The sequence below is a fragment of the Haliotis cracherodii genome, unplaced genomic scaffold (assembly GCF_022045235.1).
Source record: "Haliotis cracherodii isolate W230 unplaced genomic scaffold, xgHalCrac1.p SCAF_4, whole genome shotgun sequence".
In the NCBI taxonomy this organism is placed as follows: domain Eukaryota; kingdom Metazoa; phylum Mollusca; class Gastropoda; order Lepetellida; family Haliotidae; genus Haliotis; species Haliotis cracherodii.
In genome coordinates this window covers 38,729,295-38,750,857 of record NW_027266297.1, presented here as the reverse complement: position 1 = coordinate 38,750,857, position 21,563 = coordinate 38,729,295, and the positions used below count along the sequence as shown (strand labels likewise).

The 21,563-nt window shown below is 41.4% G+C and overlaps 1 protein-coding gene across 3 annotated transcripts in view; it reads left to right on the top strand.

The window, feature by feature from the left end:
- The window catches only part of LOC139480339 (protein O-linked-mannose beta-1,2-N-acetylglucosaminyltransferase 1-like), a 52,772-nt gene that overhangs the window by 14,377 nt on the left and 16,832 nt on the right, over nucleotides 1-21,563 (top strand). For all 3 annotated transcript variants that reach the window (XM_071263401.1, XM_071263402.1, XM_071263403.1), the window contains 3 exons: nucleotides 18,213-18,340; nucleotides 18,519-18,584; nucleotides 19,590-19,703. In XM_071263401.1, the coding sequence (XP_071119502.1) occupies nucleotides 18,213-18,340; nucleotides 18,519-18,584; nucleotides 19,590-19,703 (308 nt within the window). The remainder of the gene's footprint in view (nucleotides 1-18,212; nucleotides 18,341-18,518; nucleotides 18,585-19,589; nucleotides 19,704-21,563) is intronic.

Genomic DNA, 21,563 nt, shown 5'->3' with positions numbered 1-21,563 from the left:
AATATAATCCTAAATCCTAAACTATCGTTGATAGCAGTAGTTATTTGAATACTTTTTCATCTGTACTTAATTATTGACCATAAAATTTTTTGTTATCGATCGTCACAGAAAGCAAAATGGCGGTCAATCAAGATTCAATATACGACTAGCTACTGAAAACAATAAAATCTGCAAATCCTCGTTGTATGTCAACCAAGTGAAAGTCGTTAGCCACGACTTACAAAATGATCATTCAGACTTTGAGGGTTTGGCAGATCCGCTCGACTGATCTGCATCGGTCGACTGGCTGTCGTCACGCTTTCGCTTCTTGACTGAGGTTACGTATCGTAGCATTGTGAGGATAATGAGGTACATCGATGATGCAAGGTATTTATGTACAGTTGTAAATACATTTTACTCAAATTAACAAGATGTTCTCAGTAATAAATCCTCGATTAATCAGTGTCAACTCAGTTTATTGCCTATTACAGTGATTGACCGATTGGACTATCATTCTAGGTACGATGTATTTACAGCAATCAAAACAAACAAAGCTTGTCAGTGTAGATAATCTTCATTGTGTTACAACTGCAGACAGAAATTGCTCAGTCCTAACTGTTGATCATGTCCGGTCAAAATTTAAGAATGTCCGGACAATACTTTTTAAAATGTCCGGACAGAAAAATTTAAATGTCCGGTAAGCAATATTTTAGACCGGACATTTGAGATTCCCAATCGGACATGTCCGGCGCATATGACGGTTTCCGGACCCCTGAATCCAGCTACATAGGAACAGAAGGCTGTCTCACCATAAAACTGATTATATCAGATACAGATGTTGGGAAGTGAGGTCATATTTAAACTGTAACTTTAAAAGATCATAGTGTCAGTTATAATTCTGTATCTTCAAAATGCAGCTAACGTGATATTTGGACTTTTGGAAACATTTAAACTAGTTACTACTGCATGGTTTTACGCGACGCACAAATGTGGTCCAGTACTCACAAATGTAGAGAATAGACACAGAAAAAATATATACTGCGTCCCGTTCATTCATTGTACCTCTCTACAGTACATCAAGAGCAGTTATGGGTGTCTGTATTTTACCCATCAATCATGACTACTGTCCACATGATCTTTGATTCATTCCAGGCTCTAAAGTAATTATCTAAACATACAGTACATGGTACACTACACCATTTCATTAATTTACACCGACATGGGTACAATGTGTGAAGCCCATTTCTGGTGTACCCCGCCATGATATTGCTGGAATATTGCTAAAAGCAGCATAAAACCACACTCACTCACTCACTCACTCACTCACTCACTCACGCACTCACGCACTCACTCACTCACTCACTCACTCACTTACTCTCATTAATTTACAGGACCTTCAGTTTGCCTTTGGGGTCAAAAGAATCCCCACTTTTGCAAGTGAAGGGTGTTTGTATGGGTAGCCTAAGTTTTTGGACCGCCTCCGTGGTCTAGTGGTAGAGCGTCCGCCCGGGGAGTGGAAGGTCCGTGATTCGATCCCCGGACGCGTCATACCAAAAGATGTTAAAAGGTACTCGTTGTTACCTGTCTGGCGCACGACATTAAGGGGCTAAAACAAGGACTGGTCGACTCGGAGTCAGTATACTGTGTCTGAGTGGGGTATTCATGTTAAACTGCGGCATGGTGTCTCAGTGTGCAGCATCAGTCCAGACTAGTACAAGCAGCCACACACACACACACGCACATGCATGCACGTCGCTATATAAGTGCAATAATCTTGGACGCGACGTTAAACCCAATTTCACCTCACCTCACCTAAGTTTTTGATGACTCATGCATATCAGAGACATCCACATTGCAGCTGATCATTACTATTATCTTCATTCTTACAGCATGTACACAACCAGTCCTAATTGCCATCTGAGGCAATCAGTTGATATTCTCTACCGTAACATGAATTCTTCATGACAAATGGATTGAGAAGGATTATGTTTTATTGCTAAGGTGGTAATGGCTTGTTTCAGCTTTGGAAATCAATAATAATTTATTATTTGTGATCACTCATGCATATGTGACGATTGTCACCATGACAGGTATTGATTGGGGGGAATTCTCTGAGACCCTGTCCTGGCTGTCATGATGGTTGCAGCTCAGAGATTATGGGTAGTATACGTGAATCTGCATTTCCACTGCGAATCCAATATCCTGCATTATTCTACTTTACATAGTATATGTGACCCTGCATTTCTGCTGCGAATCCAATACTCATTATTTTACTTTACATTGTAATACGATACAGATAAATGATACAGCAGTGTAGCTAATTATGAAAGTCAAGTTGTCCTTGTTTGGCTCTGTATGGGAAGTGACGTCACCATGGTCACAAAAAAGGTCCAGTTATGCCGTCAGTAACTTCTCCTTATGTTTCTTGCACATGAAGGGGGGCACGGGTGGCCCAGTCATCTAAGGCACCACGATTCGGGGCAGAGTTTGACTTTCATTCCGAATTTCAAACACTGCCTGGAAGTGTTTCTTTCTATATGTTCGCCCAGTCGTCTTAGGCACCGCAATTCACTGTGCAGAGTTGCGTCTCTTGGGCACACCAGAAACCTATGATTGTGGGTTCGATTCCCGTTTCGGTCCTATTATGTTTCTAGGTTTGTCAGCACCATACCCGTGCTCGTGGGTTTCACCGAAATGGTAAACGTCTGAGACCTGCATCACTTCGGGCTTTCCTCCCACTTTAAGCTGACACAGCGTGATATAACTGGAATACTGTTAAATGCGGCGTTAAACCCAACTCACTCACTCACTCACTCTTTCTATATGTATGATCCAAAAAAATGATGTGTCAACCCAAGGTATGTTTTTAGTGAAGCATATCCAAACAAGTGGCACTTAGGGAAATATATACCAGACACAGTAAATCTCAGGGTGGTTCTGAAAAGATATATGGAGGGTAAAACTACAAGTATACAAGTCCATATTGCGATTTGTCATCCAAAACTGCTTCCTACAGGAGATACATTGTAGATATCGCTGCAATGAAATTGCATCACAATGCTTTGCAGACCATTGTGACGTCATTGGTTACCATGAAGTCCCAATCAAATGACATCACTAATGGCTCTGCTACTGAAGCTGTTAGCAGTCCTTTTTATACTTAGACACTGCTTATTACTGTCTACAATCTGAAAACAGTTGGAAGAATGATGTTGGATGATAAACAAAATTTCGCCCTCTTGTCTTTTGATATCAAATATATCAACACTCGTTGATAAAAGTGGAAAAACTCGTCGGCAAGCCTCAAGTTTTTCCACTTTTTCAACTCATGTTGATATATTTGATATCAAAAGACACTCTGGTGAGATTCTCTATATTTATCAAGATATGTTGCACGATTTATTGTATAATTCTGATTTTCTTCAAGTTTTCAAACATTTTGTTCTTGGCCGAATTCTGGAAGCAAGTACCTTCTTCATTGTAAACAACTCTCCACATGGAAAGTTTGACTGTCGCCATGTTGGTGATGTTACCCGAATGTTACCGATTGTTGTGGATGGAAATGAAATTATCACTATGAATTAACCTTGATCTTCTCGATAAACAAATTACTTTGCATTTTGTAATGAAACACATTATCAAAGTTGATATTTGAAATCAACCGATATACTGACCCATAAAAAATAATATTGTGATACTTATCTTTGAACATGTTGAAAAGAACACCATGATTTACTGGTATAATTATTACCATGCACCCTTTAACCATTGTGTCCAGATAGACAGGGTTTAACTGTATTCAGATTTGCTCATTGTCATACAGGGTTGTGTGTACCCATTCAGGAGTACATCACACACCATGGGGACAGACTCACATTAGTCTTTCATTCTCTGGGACTTGCCAGAGTTGACTGAAACTCTTACCAGACTTTACATCACTATTGATTGATATTCACTGACAATTGCGTATCGTGTGTTGTTTGTGTTTGTGCATGGAGCCGTGCGTCAATGAAATGCAACAGTGCTGTACATTATCATGACAATCGCTTCGAAGATTTAGTCTCAGATATTGTCAATACTCATACAATAATCATGACAATTAGTTCTGTTTCAAAAGGGTTTATTCACAGCCTCTTATAGAATCAATGCAACTACTGTTAGTGTCAGTGAAAGAGTTGCAGATACTTCAGTATTGTTTAGGTTTTAGGAAGCCTTGATTGATTTCATCTCGAGCTTTGTTCCTTCATCCTTAGCAGGGTTAGAAATTTGCACTAGTCCTATAGTCCTTGCCAAACTGCCCAATAGTAAAGGTTTCCCAAGGACTAGTAGAATTTTGCCATTTTTAAAGGTTTTGCTATATGGCATCATTATAAGGACTAGTGGACTGAAACTGTTAGTTTCTACCGCTGCTTAGGGAGAAGGTTTTTAGAGATGCTTTGTCTTTGTAATGAAGTGTACAGTGCCATGACAAGACATAGTTGTTGGGGTGCTGTTAGTGGTGCCGCTGGCATGGTGTGCTTGCCCTTTTTTGCAAGCACCTGGAGTCTTCACTGGTTTTTCAGTGGTCCATTCATAAGGTTTTCATCACAATTTTGCCGTTTGCACTAAAATTAGCTATGTGGGGATTCCAAGGCAGTATAGGTCCAGCTTTCCCCATTCCTGGTCATCAGATGCGACTAATGTGGATTTGGGTGACCAGGCTCTGTGTCTTGATAGCATGGTCAATGCTCATGTTTTCAATCATTGGTTTGCCGGGTCCAGAGTTGAATATACACACCTCTGTGATATGGCTTGAATGTGCATGTGTCAGACAACATTCAATCAATGTTTTATTTCTCATTTTCATTTTGTAACAGCTGAAAAAAAGAAAAAATGAAGATTATTACTTAGGCATTACTGAGAAGATCTTAGTGAGTGTGATTCTGGTTAATCCCCCTGACAAAGGAGCCACTCATGTACCAAGGTGGAGAAGGTGAAACGTGATGTCAGGTATCAGGTCTGGGAGAATGTTTTAACATTTTATTGTGGTTAACAAATATTTGGACAATGTCTTAACTAGGGGTGAGTTTTCATGCGCCGATATGATACATGATATGTTTTGTTCTGTATCGATACAAGACGATACCCTTGCTGAAATACTTTACTTCTTGTTCAATGACCCCCCAGCATTTGACTCAGTTAGATATTGCAAAATGTGTTGAAATTAGTGTTTCAAATCCACTACTAAAATAGCTGCTACGAACATGTGTCTACCACTAGCTTTTCCCTTTGGAACCTGCTATGAAATATTTACAGTCAAGAAGTTTCCACGTGATTTGATGTAAATATGTATCTCGATATGTATCGTATTGTGACCTTGCTGATCAAAGTGGTGTTCAAGCAAACCCACTAATTCTTGAATGTAAATGACCCAAAAATCCAGACCCGTGAATATCCGGGGTAGAATAGGTCTTAAGCAACCCATTCTTGCCATAAAAGGCGACTATGCTTGACGTAAGAGGTGACTAACAGATCGGGTTGTCAGTCTTGCTGACTTGGTTGATGTATGTCATCATATTCCAATTGCGTGGATTCATGCTCATGATGTCAATCACTGGATTGTCCGGTCCAGACTCGATTATTTACAGACCGCCGTCATATAGCTGGAATTTTGCTGAGTGTGGCATTAAACAACAAACAAACAAAAACAAGTCATATCAACCCTACTATTGTACAGTGAGATGATCTGTGTTTTCATGCCAGGCCTTATGCTGAGTTGGTAATTAACAGGGAAAAACATGCGCCTGTTCTTTAATGCTCGTCATGTTATAACTATCATGGGTATTTGGTGGTAACAATGGCAACCAAGTTAAAAGTACATGGTAGGGATGTCACGATAAATTGAAATATCGACATATTGCTATTGGTAAGCACTTAAAAAGTCAATAAATCGATTGTTACGTCAGTTACCTATCAAAAGTATCGATTTCGGTTAGGAATATCGATAGTTTCGATTGTATTACCATATCATGCGATTGAACCAAATGCTGTTCAAATTTGTTTTTCTTTTGATCATGAGTGGTACTAATTTACACATGGTAATGTGGAAGTTTCTTTTTACAAAATTATTAGGGTAATGAAAAAAACAAATCAGTCATACCTCAAACTTTACTTTTATTTGTTGTTATGGTTATCACATTCAAAGGAAACTTCAGTTCCGAGGTTTAATTCAAATCGAAAATCCATCCAAAATGATACACTGAAAACTATCGATATATATCACATAGTTTCTTTCAATATCAATAGTTATCGCAATAGTTTCTTTCAATATCAATAGTTATTGCAATAGTTACTTTCAGTATCAATAGTTATCGCAATAGTGATTTCCAGACCATTAGTCACCCCTAGTACAGGGACTGATGACCTTCAGAACAGCAGCTCTCGGATGTAACCATGGTAGTCGGGCTAATTGTGGCTTACTGTACAGTTTCAGCTGGGATAGTTGCTTGCCCTGTCGACCACTGTTTGACTGATTTACTTACTCGACTTGGTAATGCTAAAGCACCTTCACACTCAATTAGCAGAGAATGGCATGTTTGCAGTTGAGTAAACTGCACAATTATCATTTGTCCTATCAAGATAATTATCTGACTTCATATCCAAGACGCTGTTGATCATAGGTCAGGCAAAGAGTGGATAACAAAGTTTGAAGATTGATTGACCTATCTGGGTATCAGCAACACATGTGATACACATTTCAATGGAGAAGGCTATTATTAACCTTCTCTGTGTGTCTTCTGCTGGAGGTAGCCTGATATTTCAAGCATCTGTTGCATGTTCCTTCCACAGCTGTTGACAACAGCCAGTGTAGCCTCAGTGCTGACCAGTGATGTGGCTTCAAGGTGGCTGTGAACATGCTAGGAACAAACCAGTTTTGTGAATATTCATGCAAGAAACCTGAGGACAAGTTTTCAGCTTGACATGTCTTCAGTTTTATAGCCCCGAGAACAAACTGGATTAATACTCATTTCTTATCTAAGAGGATCAAGAACAAGGATTATGGATTGATCAGAAAATCTCCCATGGCTATGAATAATGACATATTGCAACAAGCTGATTGACAGCAACACGTTGGATTAATGTTCTTCTAAATGTGGATGTTCTGAGGAGTAAAATACAAGGTTATTTATTGGTGACTCTTCCTCAACATTGAGCAACAACCTCGAAACTTGGACTTTCTTGTTGTTTTAGACTCTGGTGCAATATTACGGACTGCTGGTTACATATGTGATGTGCACAAGTTTATTTGAATACTTTGGTGTTATTGATCCTCCAAAAAAGTATTAATCTGACTATACTGATTCTTGCAGACAATGCATATTTCAGTTGTGAAAGTTTGAGGGTCTTGACGACCATGCACTTGTGATGACCTTGAGTGTATGATCAAACCCTAGCGACAAGAGGATGGATGTACGAAGTTCCTGAGTGACTTAAGTTTTCAGATCTTGTGTTTAGATTTGTTACAAGCTGAAGGATCAAGCAATGGTTGCTTTTACCAACATTTTTAGAGATATGCCATTGATATCTCATATTGGACATGTGTCTGTTGTGGTTGTCATTGTGATAGCTGTCATGACGGTGACCTTCAAATTAAGGGGAAGTAACTCTTGTTCAGAGGGCAACTCCTGGCTTGGAGAACTACAAACAGAATGTAGGACCTTTTCTCACCTAGCTCTTATAACTTCTCCCGGTCTCTTAATAACCCTCATCCATGCCATCTGTATACAGTCAGTAAAAGGAGTGATTAATGGATATATGAAATTTTAATGACAGTGTCATATGCACCATGTCAAAGTCCCAATTGTATTGCATTGATTTTTGATATTGCAGCTCTTGCTATAATAAATTATGCTGTATGATCGGCATGCAACATCTGACTCATGGTCAATAGATCTAGACCTCAGCAGTACTATAAATACCTCAAGTCATTCTCTGTCAGGCTTATGAATATTGCAGTATTTGATGAGTCCTGGAGATTCTGAGTTACAATTAACCTATCAGTGGTAGAAATTAACAATTTTTGTTCACTAGTCCTTATAATGATAACGTACACCAAAGCCCCTAAAATTGAGGGCAAGGTTTTACTGGTCCTTAGGATACCTTAACTATTGGGCAGTTTAGCAGACTAAGGCCTAGTGCAAATTTCCAACAGTGACCTGTGACTGATGATGTGTCTTTATGGATGGTGGCCAGACCCTATGACTTAGTTTATTGGGTGTAATTGTAGCCCGATGACTTAAATCATTGCTCATGATATCAGTCATTGGTTTGTCTGGTCCAAGCTTGACCATTTTCATGGCAGTTGGTTAGCCTAGTGGTAAAATGTTCGATTCCTGACATGAGTATAATGTGTGAAGCCCATTTCTGGTGTCCCCTGAAGCGATATTACTTGAATATTGCTAAAAGCGGTGTAAACCATACTCACTCACTCACTCTCTATATATAACATTACATGTTGTAGCATAGGCAGTAAGATGCATGTTATTACTGAGCATGGAGTCTGCTGTGAGCCTTATACTTGAATGTTGACCATTTTGACCAGAATGATATCAAATCATATTCTGCCCACTGTAATTTGACCACCTCCATGGTCTAGTGGGTAGGGCAGTTCAGTCTCTGTCTGCGTCATGACCACCTCCATGGTCTAGTGGGTAGGGCAGTTCAGTCTCTGTCTGCGTCATGACCACCTCCATGGTCTAGTGGGTAGGGCAGTTCAGTCTCTGCCTGCGTCATGACCACCTCCATGGTCTAATGGGTAGAGCAGTTCAGTCTCTGTCTGCGTCATGACCACCTCCATGGTCTAGTGGGTAGGGCAGTTCAGTCTCTGTCTGCGTCATGACCACCTCCATGGTCTAGTGGGTAGGGCAGTTCAGTCTCTGTCTGCGTCATGACCACCTCCATGGTCTAATGGGTAGAGCAGTTCAGTCTCTGTCTGCGTCATGACCACCTCCATGGTCTAGTGGGTAGGGCAGTTCAGTCTCTGTCTGCGTCATGACCACCTCCATGGTCTAATTGGAAGAGCAGTTCAGTCTCTGCCTGCGTCATGACCACCTCCATGGTCTAGTGGGTAGGGCAGTTCAGTCTCTGTCTGCGTCATGACCACCTCCATGGTCTAGTGGGTAGGGCAGTTCAGTCTCTGTCTGCGTCATGACCACCTCCATGGTCTAGTGGGTAGGGCAGTTCAGTCACTGTCTGCGTCATGACCACCTCCATGGTCTAGTGGGTAGGGCAGTTCAGTCTCTGTCTGCGTCATGACCACCTCCATGGTCTAGTGGGTAGGGCAGTTCAGTCTCTGTCTGCGTCATGACCACCTCCATGGTCTAGTGGGTAGGGCAGTTCAGTCTCTGTCTGCGTCATGACCACCTCCATGGTCTAGTGGGTAGAGCAGTTCAGTCTCTGTCTGCGTCATGACCACCTCCATGGTCTAGTGGGTAGGGCAGTTCAGTCTCTGTCTACGTCATGACCACCTCCATGGTCTAGTGGGTAGGGCAGTTCAGTCTCTGTCTGCGTCATGACCACCTCCATGGTCTAGTGGGTAGGGCAGTTCAGTCTCTGTCTGCGTCATGACCACCTCCATGGTCTAATGGGTAGAGCAGTTCAGTCTCTGTCTGCGTCATGACCACCTCCATGGTCTAATGGGTAGAGCAGTTCAGTCTCTGTCTGCGTCATGACCACCTCCATGGTCTAGTGGGTAGGGCAGTTCAGTCTCTGTCTGCGTCATGACCACCTCCATGGTCTAGTGGGTAGGGCAGTTCAGTCTCTGTCTGCATCATGACCACCTCCATGGTCTAATGGGTAGAGCAGTTCAGTCTCTGTCTGTGTCATGACCACCTCCATGGTCTAGTGGGTAGGGCAGTTCAGTCTCTGTCTGCGTCATGACCACCTCCATGGTCTAATTGGAAGAGCAGTTCAGTCTCTGTCTGCGTCATGACCACCTCCATGGTCTAGTGGGTAGGGCAGTTCAGTCTCTGTCTGCGTCATGACCACCTCCATGGTCTAGTGGGTAGGGCAGTTCAGTCTCTGTCTGCGTCATGACCACCTCCATGGTCTAATGGGTAGAGCAGTTCAGTCTCTGTCTGCGTCATGACCACCTCCATGGTCTAATGGGTAGAGCAGTTCAGTCTCTGTCTGCGTCATGACCACCTCCATGGTCTAGTGGGTAGGGCAGTTCAGTCTCTGCCTGCGTCATGACCACGTCCATGGTCTAATGGGTAGAGCAGTTCAGTCTCTGTCGGCGTCATGACCACCTCCATGGTCTAATGGGTAGGGCAGTTCAGTCTCTGTCTGCGTCATGACCACCTCTGTGGTCCAGTGGTTAGTCCGTTCGGATTTATTGACTGGTATTTCCGGTGTTACGTGATCGTGGTGATCTGCTGATAATTTTTTCTGAGATGGGGGTAAACATCGTGTCATTGGAAAACGTGAATTTATTAAAAATGTTAGTAAATTTGGGGAGCCATGCTTTACCGCACGCAAAAACCGAGTTAGCCCTATAATGAAGCTCGCAATAACAAGGGAACACTGAACGTAACAACTTGTAATGTGTGTGAAAAGTGGTACTAAACTATGCTATTTGAAGGGGGCATGGCCTAAATGCAATATCTGATTGGGATTTTAAATTTTTCGGACCCCTGGTTCAGTCCCCAGCAGCACCATATCAAAAGATGGTACTTGTTGTTACCCTGTCTGGCGCTCGACATTAAGGGGCAAAAACAAAGACTGGTCGGCTCGGAGTCAGTATACTTTACTGAGTGGGGTATCCATGTTAACTACAGCATGGTATCTCAGTGAGCTATCACTAAGAAACCAGCAAGAGTCCAAACTCATATAGTACAAGATGTAACTCACACATTAACCAACACCCCTACAAACACATACACATACACATGCATGTTGCTATACAAGTGCAATTATCTTGACAGCGATGTTAAACCCCTAGTCAACTCACACACTGTAAGCTTATGTGTGTCGACCAACAAACCATGCATTCTACAAGAATCATCATGTTAATTTAAGGGAGGGCTCAGGTTCAAGATTCAAGTCATTCATAAAACACTGTGAGTGTCTGCTTACTTAACATTCTCAGTGTTGTTGATGAATGTCAATGCAGCATTTATCGATTATCCCTAATTACAGAGACAGTGTCTCAGTTTTACACATGGCACTGATGAAGATGTCCATCTTTCATTATGTTAAAGGGGATTATGCTCCACGGTTTAAGACCAGTTTTAGATCTAGTGCCAAGAGTGCAATTGGAACCATGTCTGTTGTAACGTAGGTAATCATTATCTGCTAATCTGTAATGCTTAGAAAAATTGTGTTGGCAGACCACCAAAGTGGGGTTTTAACATATTAGATGATTTGCATCTAACTCACATGGTGTGATAATTTGCTTCAACCCTCTCTGCCTTTTCACGGTCGAGTGTCTACACTGCAGTTGTCTTTATCAATAAAATTGATAGGTTTACTTGTTGTGTGCTGAATTCCTGACGCATCGATGAACAGGTCAATTAAACAGAATCTCTCTATATATACATTTCTGCCACTGCATCAATATGCCACAATGGTTGACTAGTTGAGCAAAACTGTCTGTCGATATCCCATTGTGACATGCCGTCTTCCTGATGAACTGAAGGTGGTCAGTATGTTATTCCTATGGGCCCAGTTAATCAGGCTGAATTGATTAGTAGAAGCTGATGGGGAAATTGTTCATTGTATTATTAATGTTAAGGATTTGTTGTGGATGCATCCAGGTACAGCGAGGTACATATAGATAGATACAATAGTGTGTGTCTTGTGAGCATTCATTTGCCATGCCAGTCAGATCGGGCTGTGTTATAACGAAAGATGTAAAAGATAGTATTTGTTGTTACCCTGTGTGGCGTTTGACATCAAGGGGATAAAACAAGGACTGGTCGACTCAGAGTCAGCATAATGAGTTTGAGTAAGGTATCCATGTTCAACTGCAGCATGACTGCATGCGACCCGTGAAGATTCCCGGGTAGAATAGGTCTTCAGCAACCCATGCTTGCGGTAAAGGGTGACTATGCTTGTCGGAAAAGGCGACTAACGGGATCGGGTGGTCAGACTCACTGACTTGGTTGATGCATGTCATCGATCCCAATTGCGTGGATCGATGCTCATGATATTAATCACTTGATTGTCTGGTCCAGACTTGATTATTTACAGATCGCCGTCATATAGCTGGAATATTCCTGAGTGTGGCGTTAAACAACAAACCAAACCAACCAATGACTGCATGCTTGACAACGGTATAAGGATCTGTACCTAAATGTCGCCTTTACTGTAATTAAAGAAGTTGTTATCCATAAATTGTGTCTAAATTTGCAGCATGGTATCTCCGTGGGCGAGCAGTGTAAAACTGCACCGTGAGTCCGAACTAGTAAAGACTACAAGCAGAGACACATGTGCATTCACATCGCGAAATAAGTGCAATAACCTTGAATACAACGTTAAATCCCATTTTGCCTCACCTCCTATGCCATGTTGATATTTACCAGATGTTGCCATGATGTGAAGTTAAACTGAAAGTGTTGTCTAGAAACACTCATATGCAAACATGTTGTCAGCTTGATAATTTCTAATTATCATGTTAATGTGACATCAGCAGTTTTCATTCCTGTAATTTGAGTTAATTTTTATTTTCACTTATCTGCAAAACTGATCTGCTGCAGAGTTGCCATCTAAATAATGGTAACTGTGTGTCTCTGAATTTGACTAAACTCAGACTAGTAGACATATGTTTATTTTAATTTCATACCCTGTAGTTTTAATTCTTTACTTACCGTATATTGCTGTGTATAAGGCGACCCCACGTATAAGACGACCCCCCTGTACACGCCTTAAAAATCAACCCAAAATCCTATACTCCGTGTATAAGGCGACCTGGAATGTACCATTTGTATTCGTTGGAATAATCAAGAAAATTTATTCTTTATCTGTTTGGCCATATCAAATCAATTATCATGATTATGTCTCTGAAACGTTATTCATTTTGTGAAGAATGACATGATAGAAACAAACATTATTAGTGCACTAGTCCTTATAATGATAACATATTGCAGTATATACTAGTCCTTATGATACCTTAACTTAATTGGGCAGTTAGGCAAGGACTGTAGGACTAGTGCCAATTTCTATCGGTGTATGACATTCATGAATGACAAAAACATTTTGTAGTTACAATGTTGAACTCATTACAAATTTATAATTTATATCAAATATATCCTCAATCAATCAGGAAACTTTTCAGATGGGAAGTATAGTATTTTCTGCACTATTCTAAAATAGGAATCAATGATATTGATACCAACAGCTACTGTTGTGTGGTATTGACTGTACTCCACTGTATGTGTGGTATTGACTGTACTCCACTGTACGTGTGGTATTGACTGTACTCCACTGTATGTGTGGTATTGACTGTACTCCATTGTACGTGTGGTATTGACTACTCCACTGTACATGTGGTATTGACTGTACTCCACTGTATGTGTGGTATTGACTGTACTCCACTGTACGTGTGGTATTGACTACTCCACTGTACGTGTGGTATTGACTGTACTCCACTGTACGTGTGGTATTGACTGTACTCCACTGTACATGTGGTATTGACTGTACTCCACTATACGTGTGGTATTGACTACTCCACTGTATGTGTGGTATTGACTGTACTTCACTGTACGTGTGGTATTGACTGTACTCCACTGTATGTGTGGTATTGACTGTACTCCTTATACGTGTGGTATTGACTGTTCTCCACTGTATGTGTGGTATTGATTGTACTTCACTGTATGTGTGGTATTGATTGTATTCCACTGTACGTGTGGTATTGACGGTACTCCACTGTACATGTGGTATTGACTGTACTCCACTGTACGTGTGGTATTGACTGTACTCCACTATACGTGTGGTATTGACTGTTCGCCACCTTATGTGTGGTATTGACTGTACTCCACTGTATGTGTGGTATTGACTGTTCGCCACCTTATGTGTGGTATTGACTGTACTCCACTGTACGTGTGGTATTGACTGTACTCCACTGTACATGTGGTATTGACTGTACTCCACTGTATGTGTGGTATTGACTCTATTCCACTGTATGTGTGGTATTGATTGTACTTCACTGTATGTGTGGTTTTGATTGTACTCCACTGTACATGTGGTATTGACTGTACTCCACTGTACATGTGGTATTGACTGTACTCCACTGTATGTGTGGTATTGATTGTACTTCACTGTATGTGTGGTATTGATTGTATTCCACTGTATGTGTGGTATTGATTGTGCTCCACTGTACGTGTGGTATTGACTGTACTCCACTGTACCATTGGTATTGACTGTACTCCACTGTACGTGTGGTATTGACTGTACTCCACTGTACGTGTGGTATTGACTGTACTCCACTGTACGTGTGGTATTGACTGTACTCCACTGTATGTGTGGTATTGACTGTACTCCATTGTACGTGTGGTATTGACTGTACTCCACTGTACGTGTGGTATTGACTGTACTCCACTGTATGTGTGGTATTGACGGTACTCCACTGTACGTGTGGTATTGACTTTACTCTACTGTATGTGTGGTATTGACTGTACTCCACTGTACCATTGGTATTGACTGTACTCCACTGTACGTGTGGTATTGACTGTACTCCACTGTACGTGTGGTATTGACTGTACTCCACTGTATGTGTGGTATTGACTGTACTCCACTATACGTGTGGTATTGACTGTTCTACACCTTATGTGTGGTATTGACTACTCCACTGTACATGTGGTATTGACTGTACTCCACTGTATGTGTGGTATTGATTGTACTTCACTGTATGTGTGGTATTGATTGTATTCCACTGTACGTGTGGTATTGACGGTACTCCACTGTATGTGTGGTATTGACTGTACTCCACTGTATGTGTGGTATTGACTGTACTCCACTGTACCATTGGTATTGACTGTACTCCCCTGTATGTGGGGTATTGACTTCCCCCCCCCCCCCCCCTGTGTTTGGTATTGACTGTTCTCCACTGTACGTGTGGTATTGACTGTACCACACTGTATGTGTGGTATTGACTGTACTCCACTGTATGTCTGGTATTGACTTTACTCCACTGTATGTCTGGTATTGACTGTAGTCCACTGTACGTGTGTTATTGACTGTACTCCCCTGTATGTGTGGTATTGACTGTACTCCACTGTACGTGTGGTATTGACTGTACTCCCCTGTATGTGTGGTATTGACTTCCCCCCCTGTGATTGGTATTGACTGTTCTCCACTGTATGTGTGGTATTGACTGTACTCCACTGTATGTGTGGTATTGACTGTACTCTACTGTACGTGTGGTATTGACTAATCCGTATCGACAGCAACCATCTCACCTATGAGTGTTCAATAAGTGTTTGATTACATGGACTATTGATTGTGTCAGGCTTGATGTTTATCATGTTTATTCAGCCCTAATCACATGCTAATGGAATTATTGTAATATGTTTACCGTATTCCCCATATTAATTACCCTGCTCCAATAGGCTCCCTTGACAAACTTCTAGGCCAATCTATAAGTAATCTTTATAAGTTTATATATGGTTTTACACTACTTTTAGCACTATTCAAGCAATATTATGGCGGGGGACACCAAAAATAGGCTTCACACATTGTACCAATGTGAATTAAACCCGGGTCTTCGGCGTGACGAGCGAACGCTTTAACCACTAGGCTACTCCACCACCCCTTATGTTTATGAGCACCTCCTACTAAGACTATGAACTTACATAATAGCCTATATTTTCATGTCAATATTACATATATTTGCAGAAAACAGTAGCACATGAGGGGTATATTATTTCCTTGTACCTGTTGCAGCTAATATTGAAAAGGTTTAAACTATGCTGGTCAGTACCAGGTCGATCTCGGAAAACAAATCTGTACTTGTTTTGTATCATAGGTTTTTAATATGCATTCCCTGTGAGGTTTCTAAGTTATCAGGGGGGCATGGGTTGCCCAGTCGTCTAAGGCACGCCAGAAATTTATGATTGTGGGTTCGATTCCCGGTTCGCCCCGATTATGTTTCTAGGTTTGTCAGCACCATACCCGTGCTCGTGGGTTTCACCGAAGTGGTAAACGTCCGAGACCTGCATCACTTCGGGCTTTCCTCCCACATTAAGCTGACACGCCGTGATATAACTGGAATACTGTTAAAAGCGGCGTTAAACCTAACTCACTCACTCACTCACTCTAAGTTGTCAGGGCACTTATTACAGTGAATATGGTATATGCAGGGAAGTACTTCACAGTGATCGACTGGTAGTTAAATTGCTACTTCAATAAATTGCTCTTGAAGGAGCATGTGAAAATATGATATGTAGCACCTGGTGATAATGACTAAATTGCTAGGACAGGAGAGTGTCATAGATTAACCGATTAACTATATACATGAAGAGTAGAAGGGATTTGTTCAAGTATATGTGGCAAACGGAAGGAACGATTAATCTTAATGTATTATTAGTGTTGTTGTTGTCTAGTGCCTTTATGCTGTCCATACCAATGCTACAGTAGAAACTAACTGTTTTAGTCTACTAGTCCTTATGATATAATTTCTAGCTATATGACAGCGGTCTGTGAATAATTGAGTCTGGACCAGACAATCCAGTGATTGACATCGTGATCATTTAACCGTGCATCAACCAAGTCAGCAAGCCAGACCTCCCGATCCCGCCTGTTACGACAAGCATAGTTGCCTCTTATGGTTAGCATGGTTGCTTAAGACCAATTCTACCGCAGATTTTCATGGGTTGAAGAATATGAAAAAAGATGGTTGCATGTAGATATGACAAATACTTCTGTTGTTATATCTTATCATATACATTATTTTTTACACTCACAATTAACATCCACGATGGTGTACATCTGCTTCCTGATGGCTAGGTCAGACAGTAATATGGTCAAGTTGGATGTGTCGAAGTTGAACTATTTCTACTTAAGAGAGCTAAAGGTTTGAGACAGCCTGGGTTAAGGCTGTATTTTTAATATCAATAAAAACATGAGTTGATGTGCATCTAGGTAATTGTTATGGTTAGTTTGTGGTTGGGGGCGGTCGTGTAGCCTAGTGGTTAAAGCGTTCGCTTGTCACGCCGAAGACCTGGGTTCGATTCCCGACATGGGTACAATGTGTGAAGCCCATTTCTGGTGTCCCCCGCCATGATATTGCTGGAACATTGCTAAAAGCGGCGTAAAATCAAACTCACTCACTAGTTTGTGGTTGGTGAAAGTGCACCGGTGTCTGAAATAACTGCCTGCCCGCCTGCCCATGGCTGGTAATTTTTCTAACGGGCTGCATGAAATTTTCTTCCACCTGCCCGACTGTTTTAAAACTACTCATGTATTCAGTTTAATTATTACTCCTTGTAGTTTCTCAAGTTAATGTTTGCATTATTGCAACTGAATCAAGACGCTCTTTGTCTCTTATTTTTTGCAATTTTTCAGTATTTATAATGTCTGAATGCGGGCAGGTAGCTTTGAAGTTGGGCAGGCAACACGTCACCTGTCCAACTGTCTTGTTGGGTTTTTAAATTATTTCAAACACTGGAGCACACCAATAGATAAACAGTTCTTGTTACATGATATTATTAAGACGATGTAGTGATCCCAAGTTACGATGAATGATAACTTGATTCATGGTATGGAATGTTTGAAAGTGTGTGTACTTCTAAACAGTAAGGTTATGACAATGGCCCTAGGATTTTATGCTTAATTTTGAACATGATTGTGCACATAAATACTACCATTTATTTTCAAGACAATAACCAAATTAGCAAAACAATTATTATCATGATTATAGAGGACAGATTGCCTCAGATTGGAGGACAGATTGCCTCAGACAGGCTGAAATTAAGTATTGCTCTAGCCTCCATTTGGATTTTATTATTTTTCTTTTAGAGATATATGTTAATATAGCTTTGCTTCTTTACTCAGTCTAGAATGCATCCAGCACTGCTGTCCAGGGGTAGACAGCATTGGTCATACTCAATAGTCCACAGTTCTGAATGAATAGTGGATTATGTTATGCAATTAGATTTGTCGATAAAGCAACTAGTCCTTTGAGATTTTCACTAGTCGGGGACAATGGACTATTGGCTATGTCTACTCCACTATTATGGTCCCTGTTGTACATGTTGCAGACTCTGTTGACAAGGCTGCTGGTGGTGGTGGCAAGGGCAGCGTTGTCGAGATGAGGCAGTCCAAGTCCATCTCCGTCGAGGTTGTGTCCAGCAAGGAACTCGTCTTCGTCTCGGTGGACGGGACAACTGTGAGTATGGGTTATCAAGTAGAGAACAAACTCCAAGCTTATGTTTGGGATTGTACAAATTACAAGAACAAATAAATAACATATTGTGTTGCATTGTCCATGGAAAATAGGTTCTTTGTGTGCGCAAAGCCTCTGTTGCCACATTTGTACAACTGACAAACATGTTCTCTGTTTTCAGGTACTCCATGAAAATGTGTTTGAGCTCAATAGGGGCATGCATGTCGTCGTCCTGAATCAAGCAACGGTAGGTTCACTCTGCCTGTTTATTCGTGCTGTCAGTGTCCTTTCAAGGTCAGTCCCATGAAGATCCGGGGTAGAATAGGTCTTCAGCAACCCATGCTTGCCATAAAAGGCGACTATGCTTGTCCTAAAAGGCGACTAACGGGATCGGGTGGTCAGGCTCGCTGACTTGGTTGCTGCATGTCATCAATCCCAATTGCGTGGATCGATGCTCATGATATTAATCACTGGATTATCTGGTCCAGACTCGGTTATTTACAGACCGCCGTCATATAGCTGGAATATTGCTGAGTGCGGCGTTAAACAACAAACCAACCAACCAACCAACCATTCAAGGTCATAAGGACCACAGGTAGGGCTGGGACGGGTAACTCGGGTACCCAGGTCGGGTGGGTACTGAGTAGGACCCGGGTATCCACAGTATTACCTGGACCCGTGGTTAGTCACGTGATATTTGTCTAATGACTAAAATTATCTGGAACTCTATGGTTACACTACAAGTCATTAATGTTCGCTTTTTTTCCTGACTATTCCTTCTGATTTGTCATATGGTTGAATAAAGATATAACTTAAGTCAACTTCAGTGTATGCATGACCAGATTGTTTAATACATGTATCTAAATATGTTTTGCCAGAGCTATGCTAAAAAAGTTCCCAATCGGACATTTTGAGACATCTCCTGAGACCTACAGTGGGTACTCGGGTAGGGTAGGATAATAGGGGGCGGGTACCCGGGTAGTAAATTTGGACTCGTCCCAGCCCTTACCACAGGTCCTATATTTTTCATGACATTGTGTTTTATCTTCACTTCACATAAATTCCCCCAAAGTATTCATGATCCCTATCCTTTTTTGTTCAGTATATATGTATGTTTGTTATCATGGTCAGCTATGTGCCACCAGTCCAAGATGAAAAGGTATCATGACTTCACATGACATACTTTTCCTCGGCTGATGATGACAATGGTCTCGCAGTGTTTTCATTGTCTGAATGTTGTTTGTTTTCCCAGGGCAGTGTGATGGCGAAGCGGGTGTTTGACACGTACAGTCAGCATGAAGACGAGGCCATGGTGTTGTTCCTCAACATGGTGTCGGATGGCAGGATCATTATCTTCACCATCAAGGTGAGATACTTTACTTACAATTGAGTAAAGCATCGGTTCTAGGTAGGAGGCTTCAAGCTATCTTAAACCAGAGTTAGAAGTTCATTCTTCGTTACACTAGTCCACAACAACAACAACAATAATAATAATAAAAAAATTTAAAAAAATAAAAAATAAAAAAAAATAATCTTGGTTCGCAGGCTCCACCCGCATCATCATAAAGTTCGCTGCATGTTTCATTTTTATTTCCATTTTTAAAAAACCTGAATAAATACTTAAATATTCCATGTCCAGTGGTAGTCAAATGCTTAATTCCTGTATTTTACTCATCAAAGAATATGTTTATGTAGGGAGGCCCTTTCCCACAACTGTTTATTTGGTTACACAACTGTTTACATACTAGTTTGAACAAAAAAACAAAACAAAAAAAAACAACCTGCCCGCCCACACTATATTTTCAAAAGCCATTGCCTGACAACCAATTATTTTACTTTTTTTAGCCTAATTAATGCATATTCATGACACCTAATCCATATCCTAAGATATGCTTATAGCTCATGGAAACACAACTGATGATGACTTCCTGTCATAGTTTGCCATGAACTCACTTACCACCAGACCACAAGGCTGCATACATTTATTCATTTGTTGGAGCCTATCAAATGGAATCTCTTGCAATATTATTATAATAAATAAGTTGTGGCTAATATAGATTTCAATGTGTCCCTAATTCTCACATTACATGCAACAATATTTTTACACATAAGTCAACAGTAATATGATTTGTGCTGAATAACTTTATTGTGTATGGCGTTTACATTTAGGCTCCTGCTGATCAAAGAAAGGTTCTTTTTAGCTTCAGAGCTAGACAGATAATGCTGATGCAAATGTTCGTCATGTAGAGTTCTGAAGAAGATGTAAGAATTTTTTAAGTTGAGGGCAGTTCCTGTGAAGAGTCCCCTTGTTTACACGTCCCATAATTTTGAAGTTGATAGTTTGAATCCCATATGTACCCTGATTTAGGGCTGGGATGGGTAACTCGGGTACCCAGGGTCGGGTGGGTACTCAGTAGGACCCGGGTACCCACAGGACTACCCGGACCCGTGGTTAGTCACTTGATATATTGTTTAATGACAAAAACTCACTATAACTCAGTGGTTACACTACAAGTCACAAATGTTCACATTTCTTCTGACTTTTCATATCTTTGAATAAAGATATAACTTGAGTCAAAGTCAGTGTATGCATGACCAGATTGTTTAATACATGTATCCAAATACGTTTTGCCAGTGCTATGGTGAAAGAATGCCCAATCGGACATTTTGTACCTATCTCTTGAGACCTAAAGTGGATACCCGGGTAGGGTAGGGTAATAGGGTGGTGGATACCCGGGTAGGGTAGGGTAGGGTAGGGTAGGGTAATAGGGTGGTGGATACCCGGGTAGGGTAGGGTAATAGGGTGGTGGATACCCGGGTAGGGTAGGGTAATAGGGTGGTGGATACCCGGGTAGGGTTGGGTAATAGGGTGGTGGATACCCGGGTAGGGTAGGGTAATAGGGTGGTGGATACCCAGGTAGGGTAGGGTGATAGGGTGGTGGATACCCGGGTAGGGTAGGGTAATAGGGTGGTGGATACCCGGGTAGGGTAGGGTAATAGGGTGGTGGATACCCGGGTAGGGTAGGGTAATAGGGTGGTGGATACCCGGGTAGGGTTGGGTAATAGGGTGGTGGATACCCGGGTAGGGTAGGGTAATAGGGTGGTGGATACCCGGGTAGGGTAGGGTAATAGGGTGGTGGATACCCAGGTAGGGTTGGGTAATAGGGTGGTGGATACCCGGGTAGGGTAGGGTAATAGGGTGGTGGATACCCAGGTAGGGTAGGGT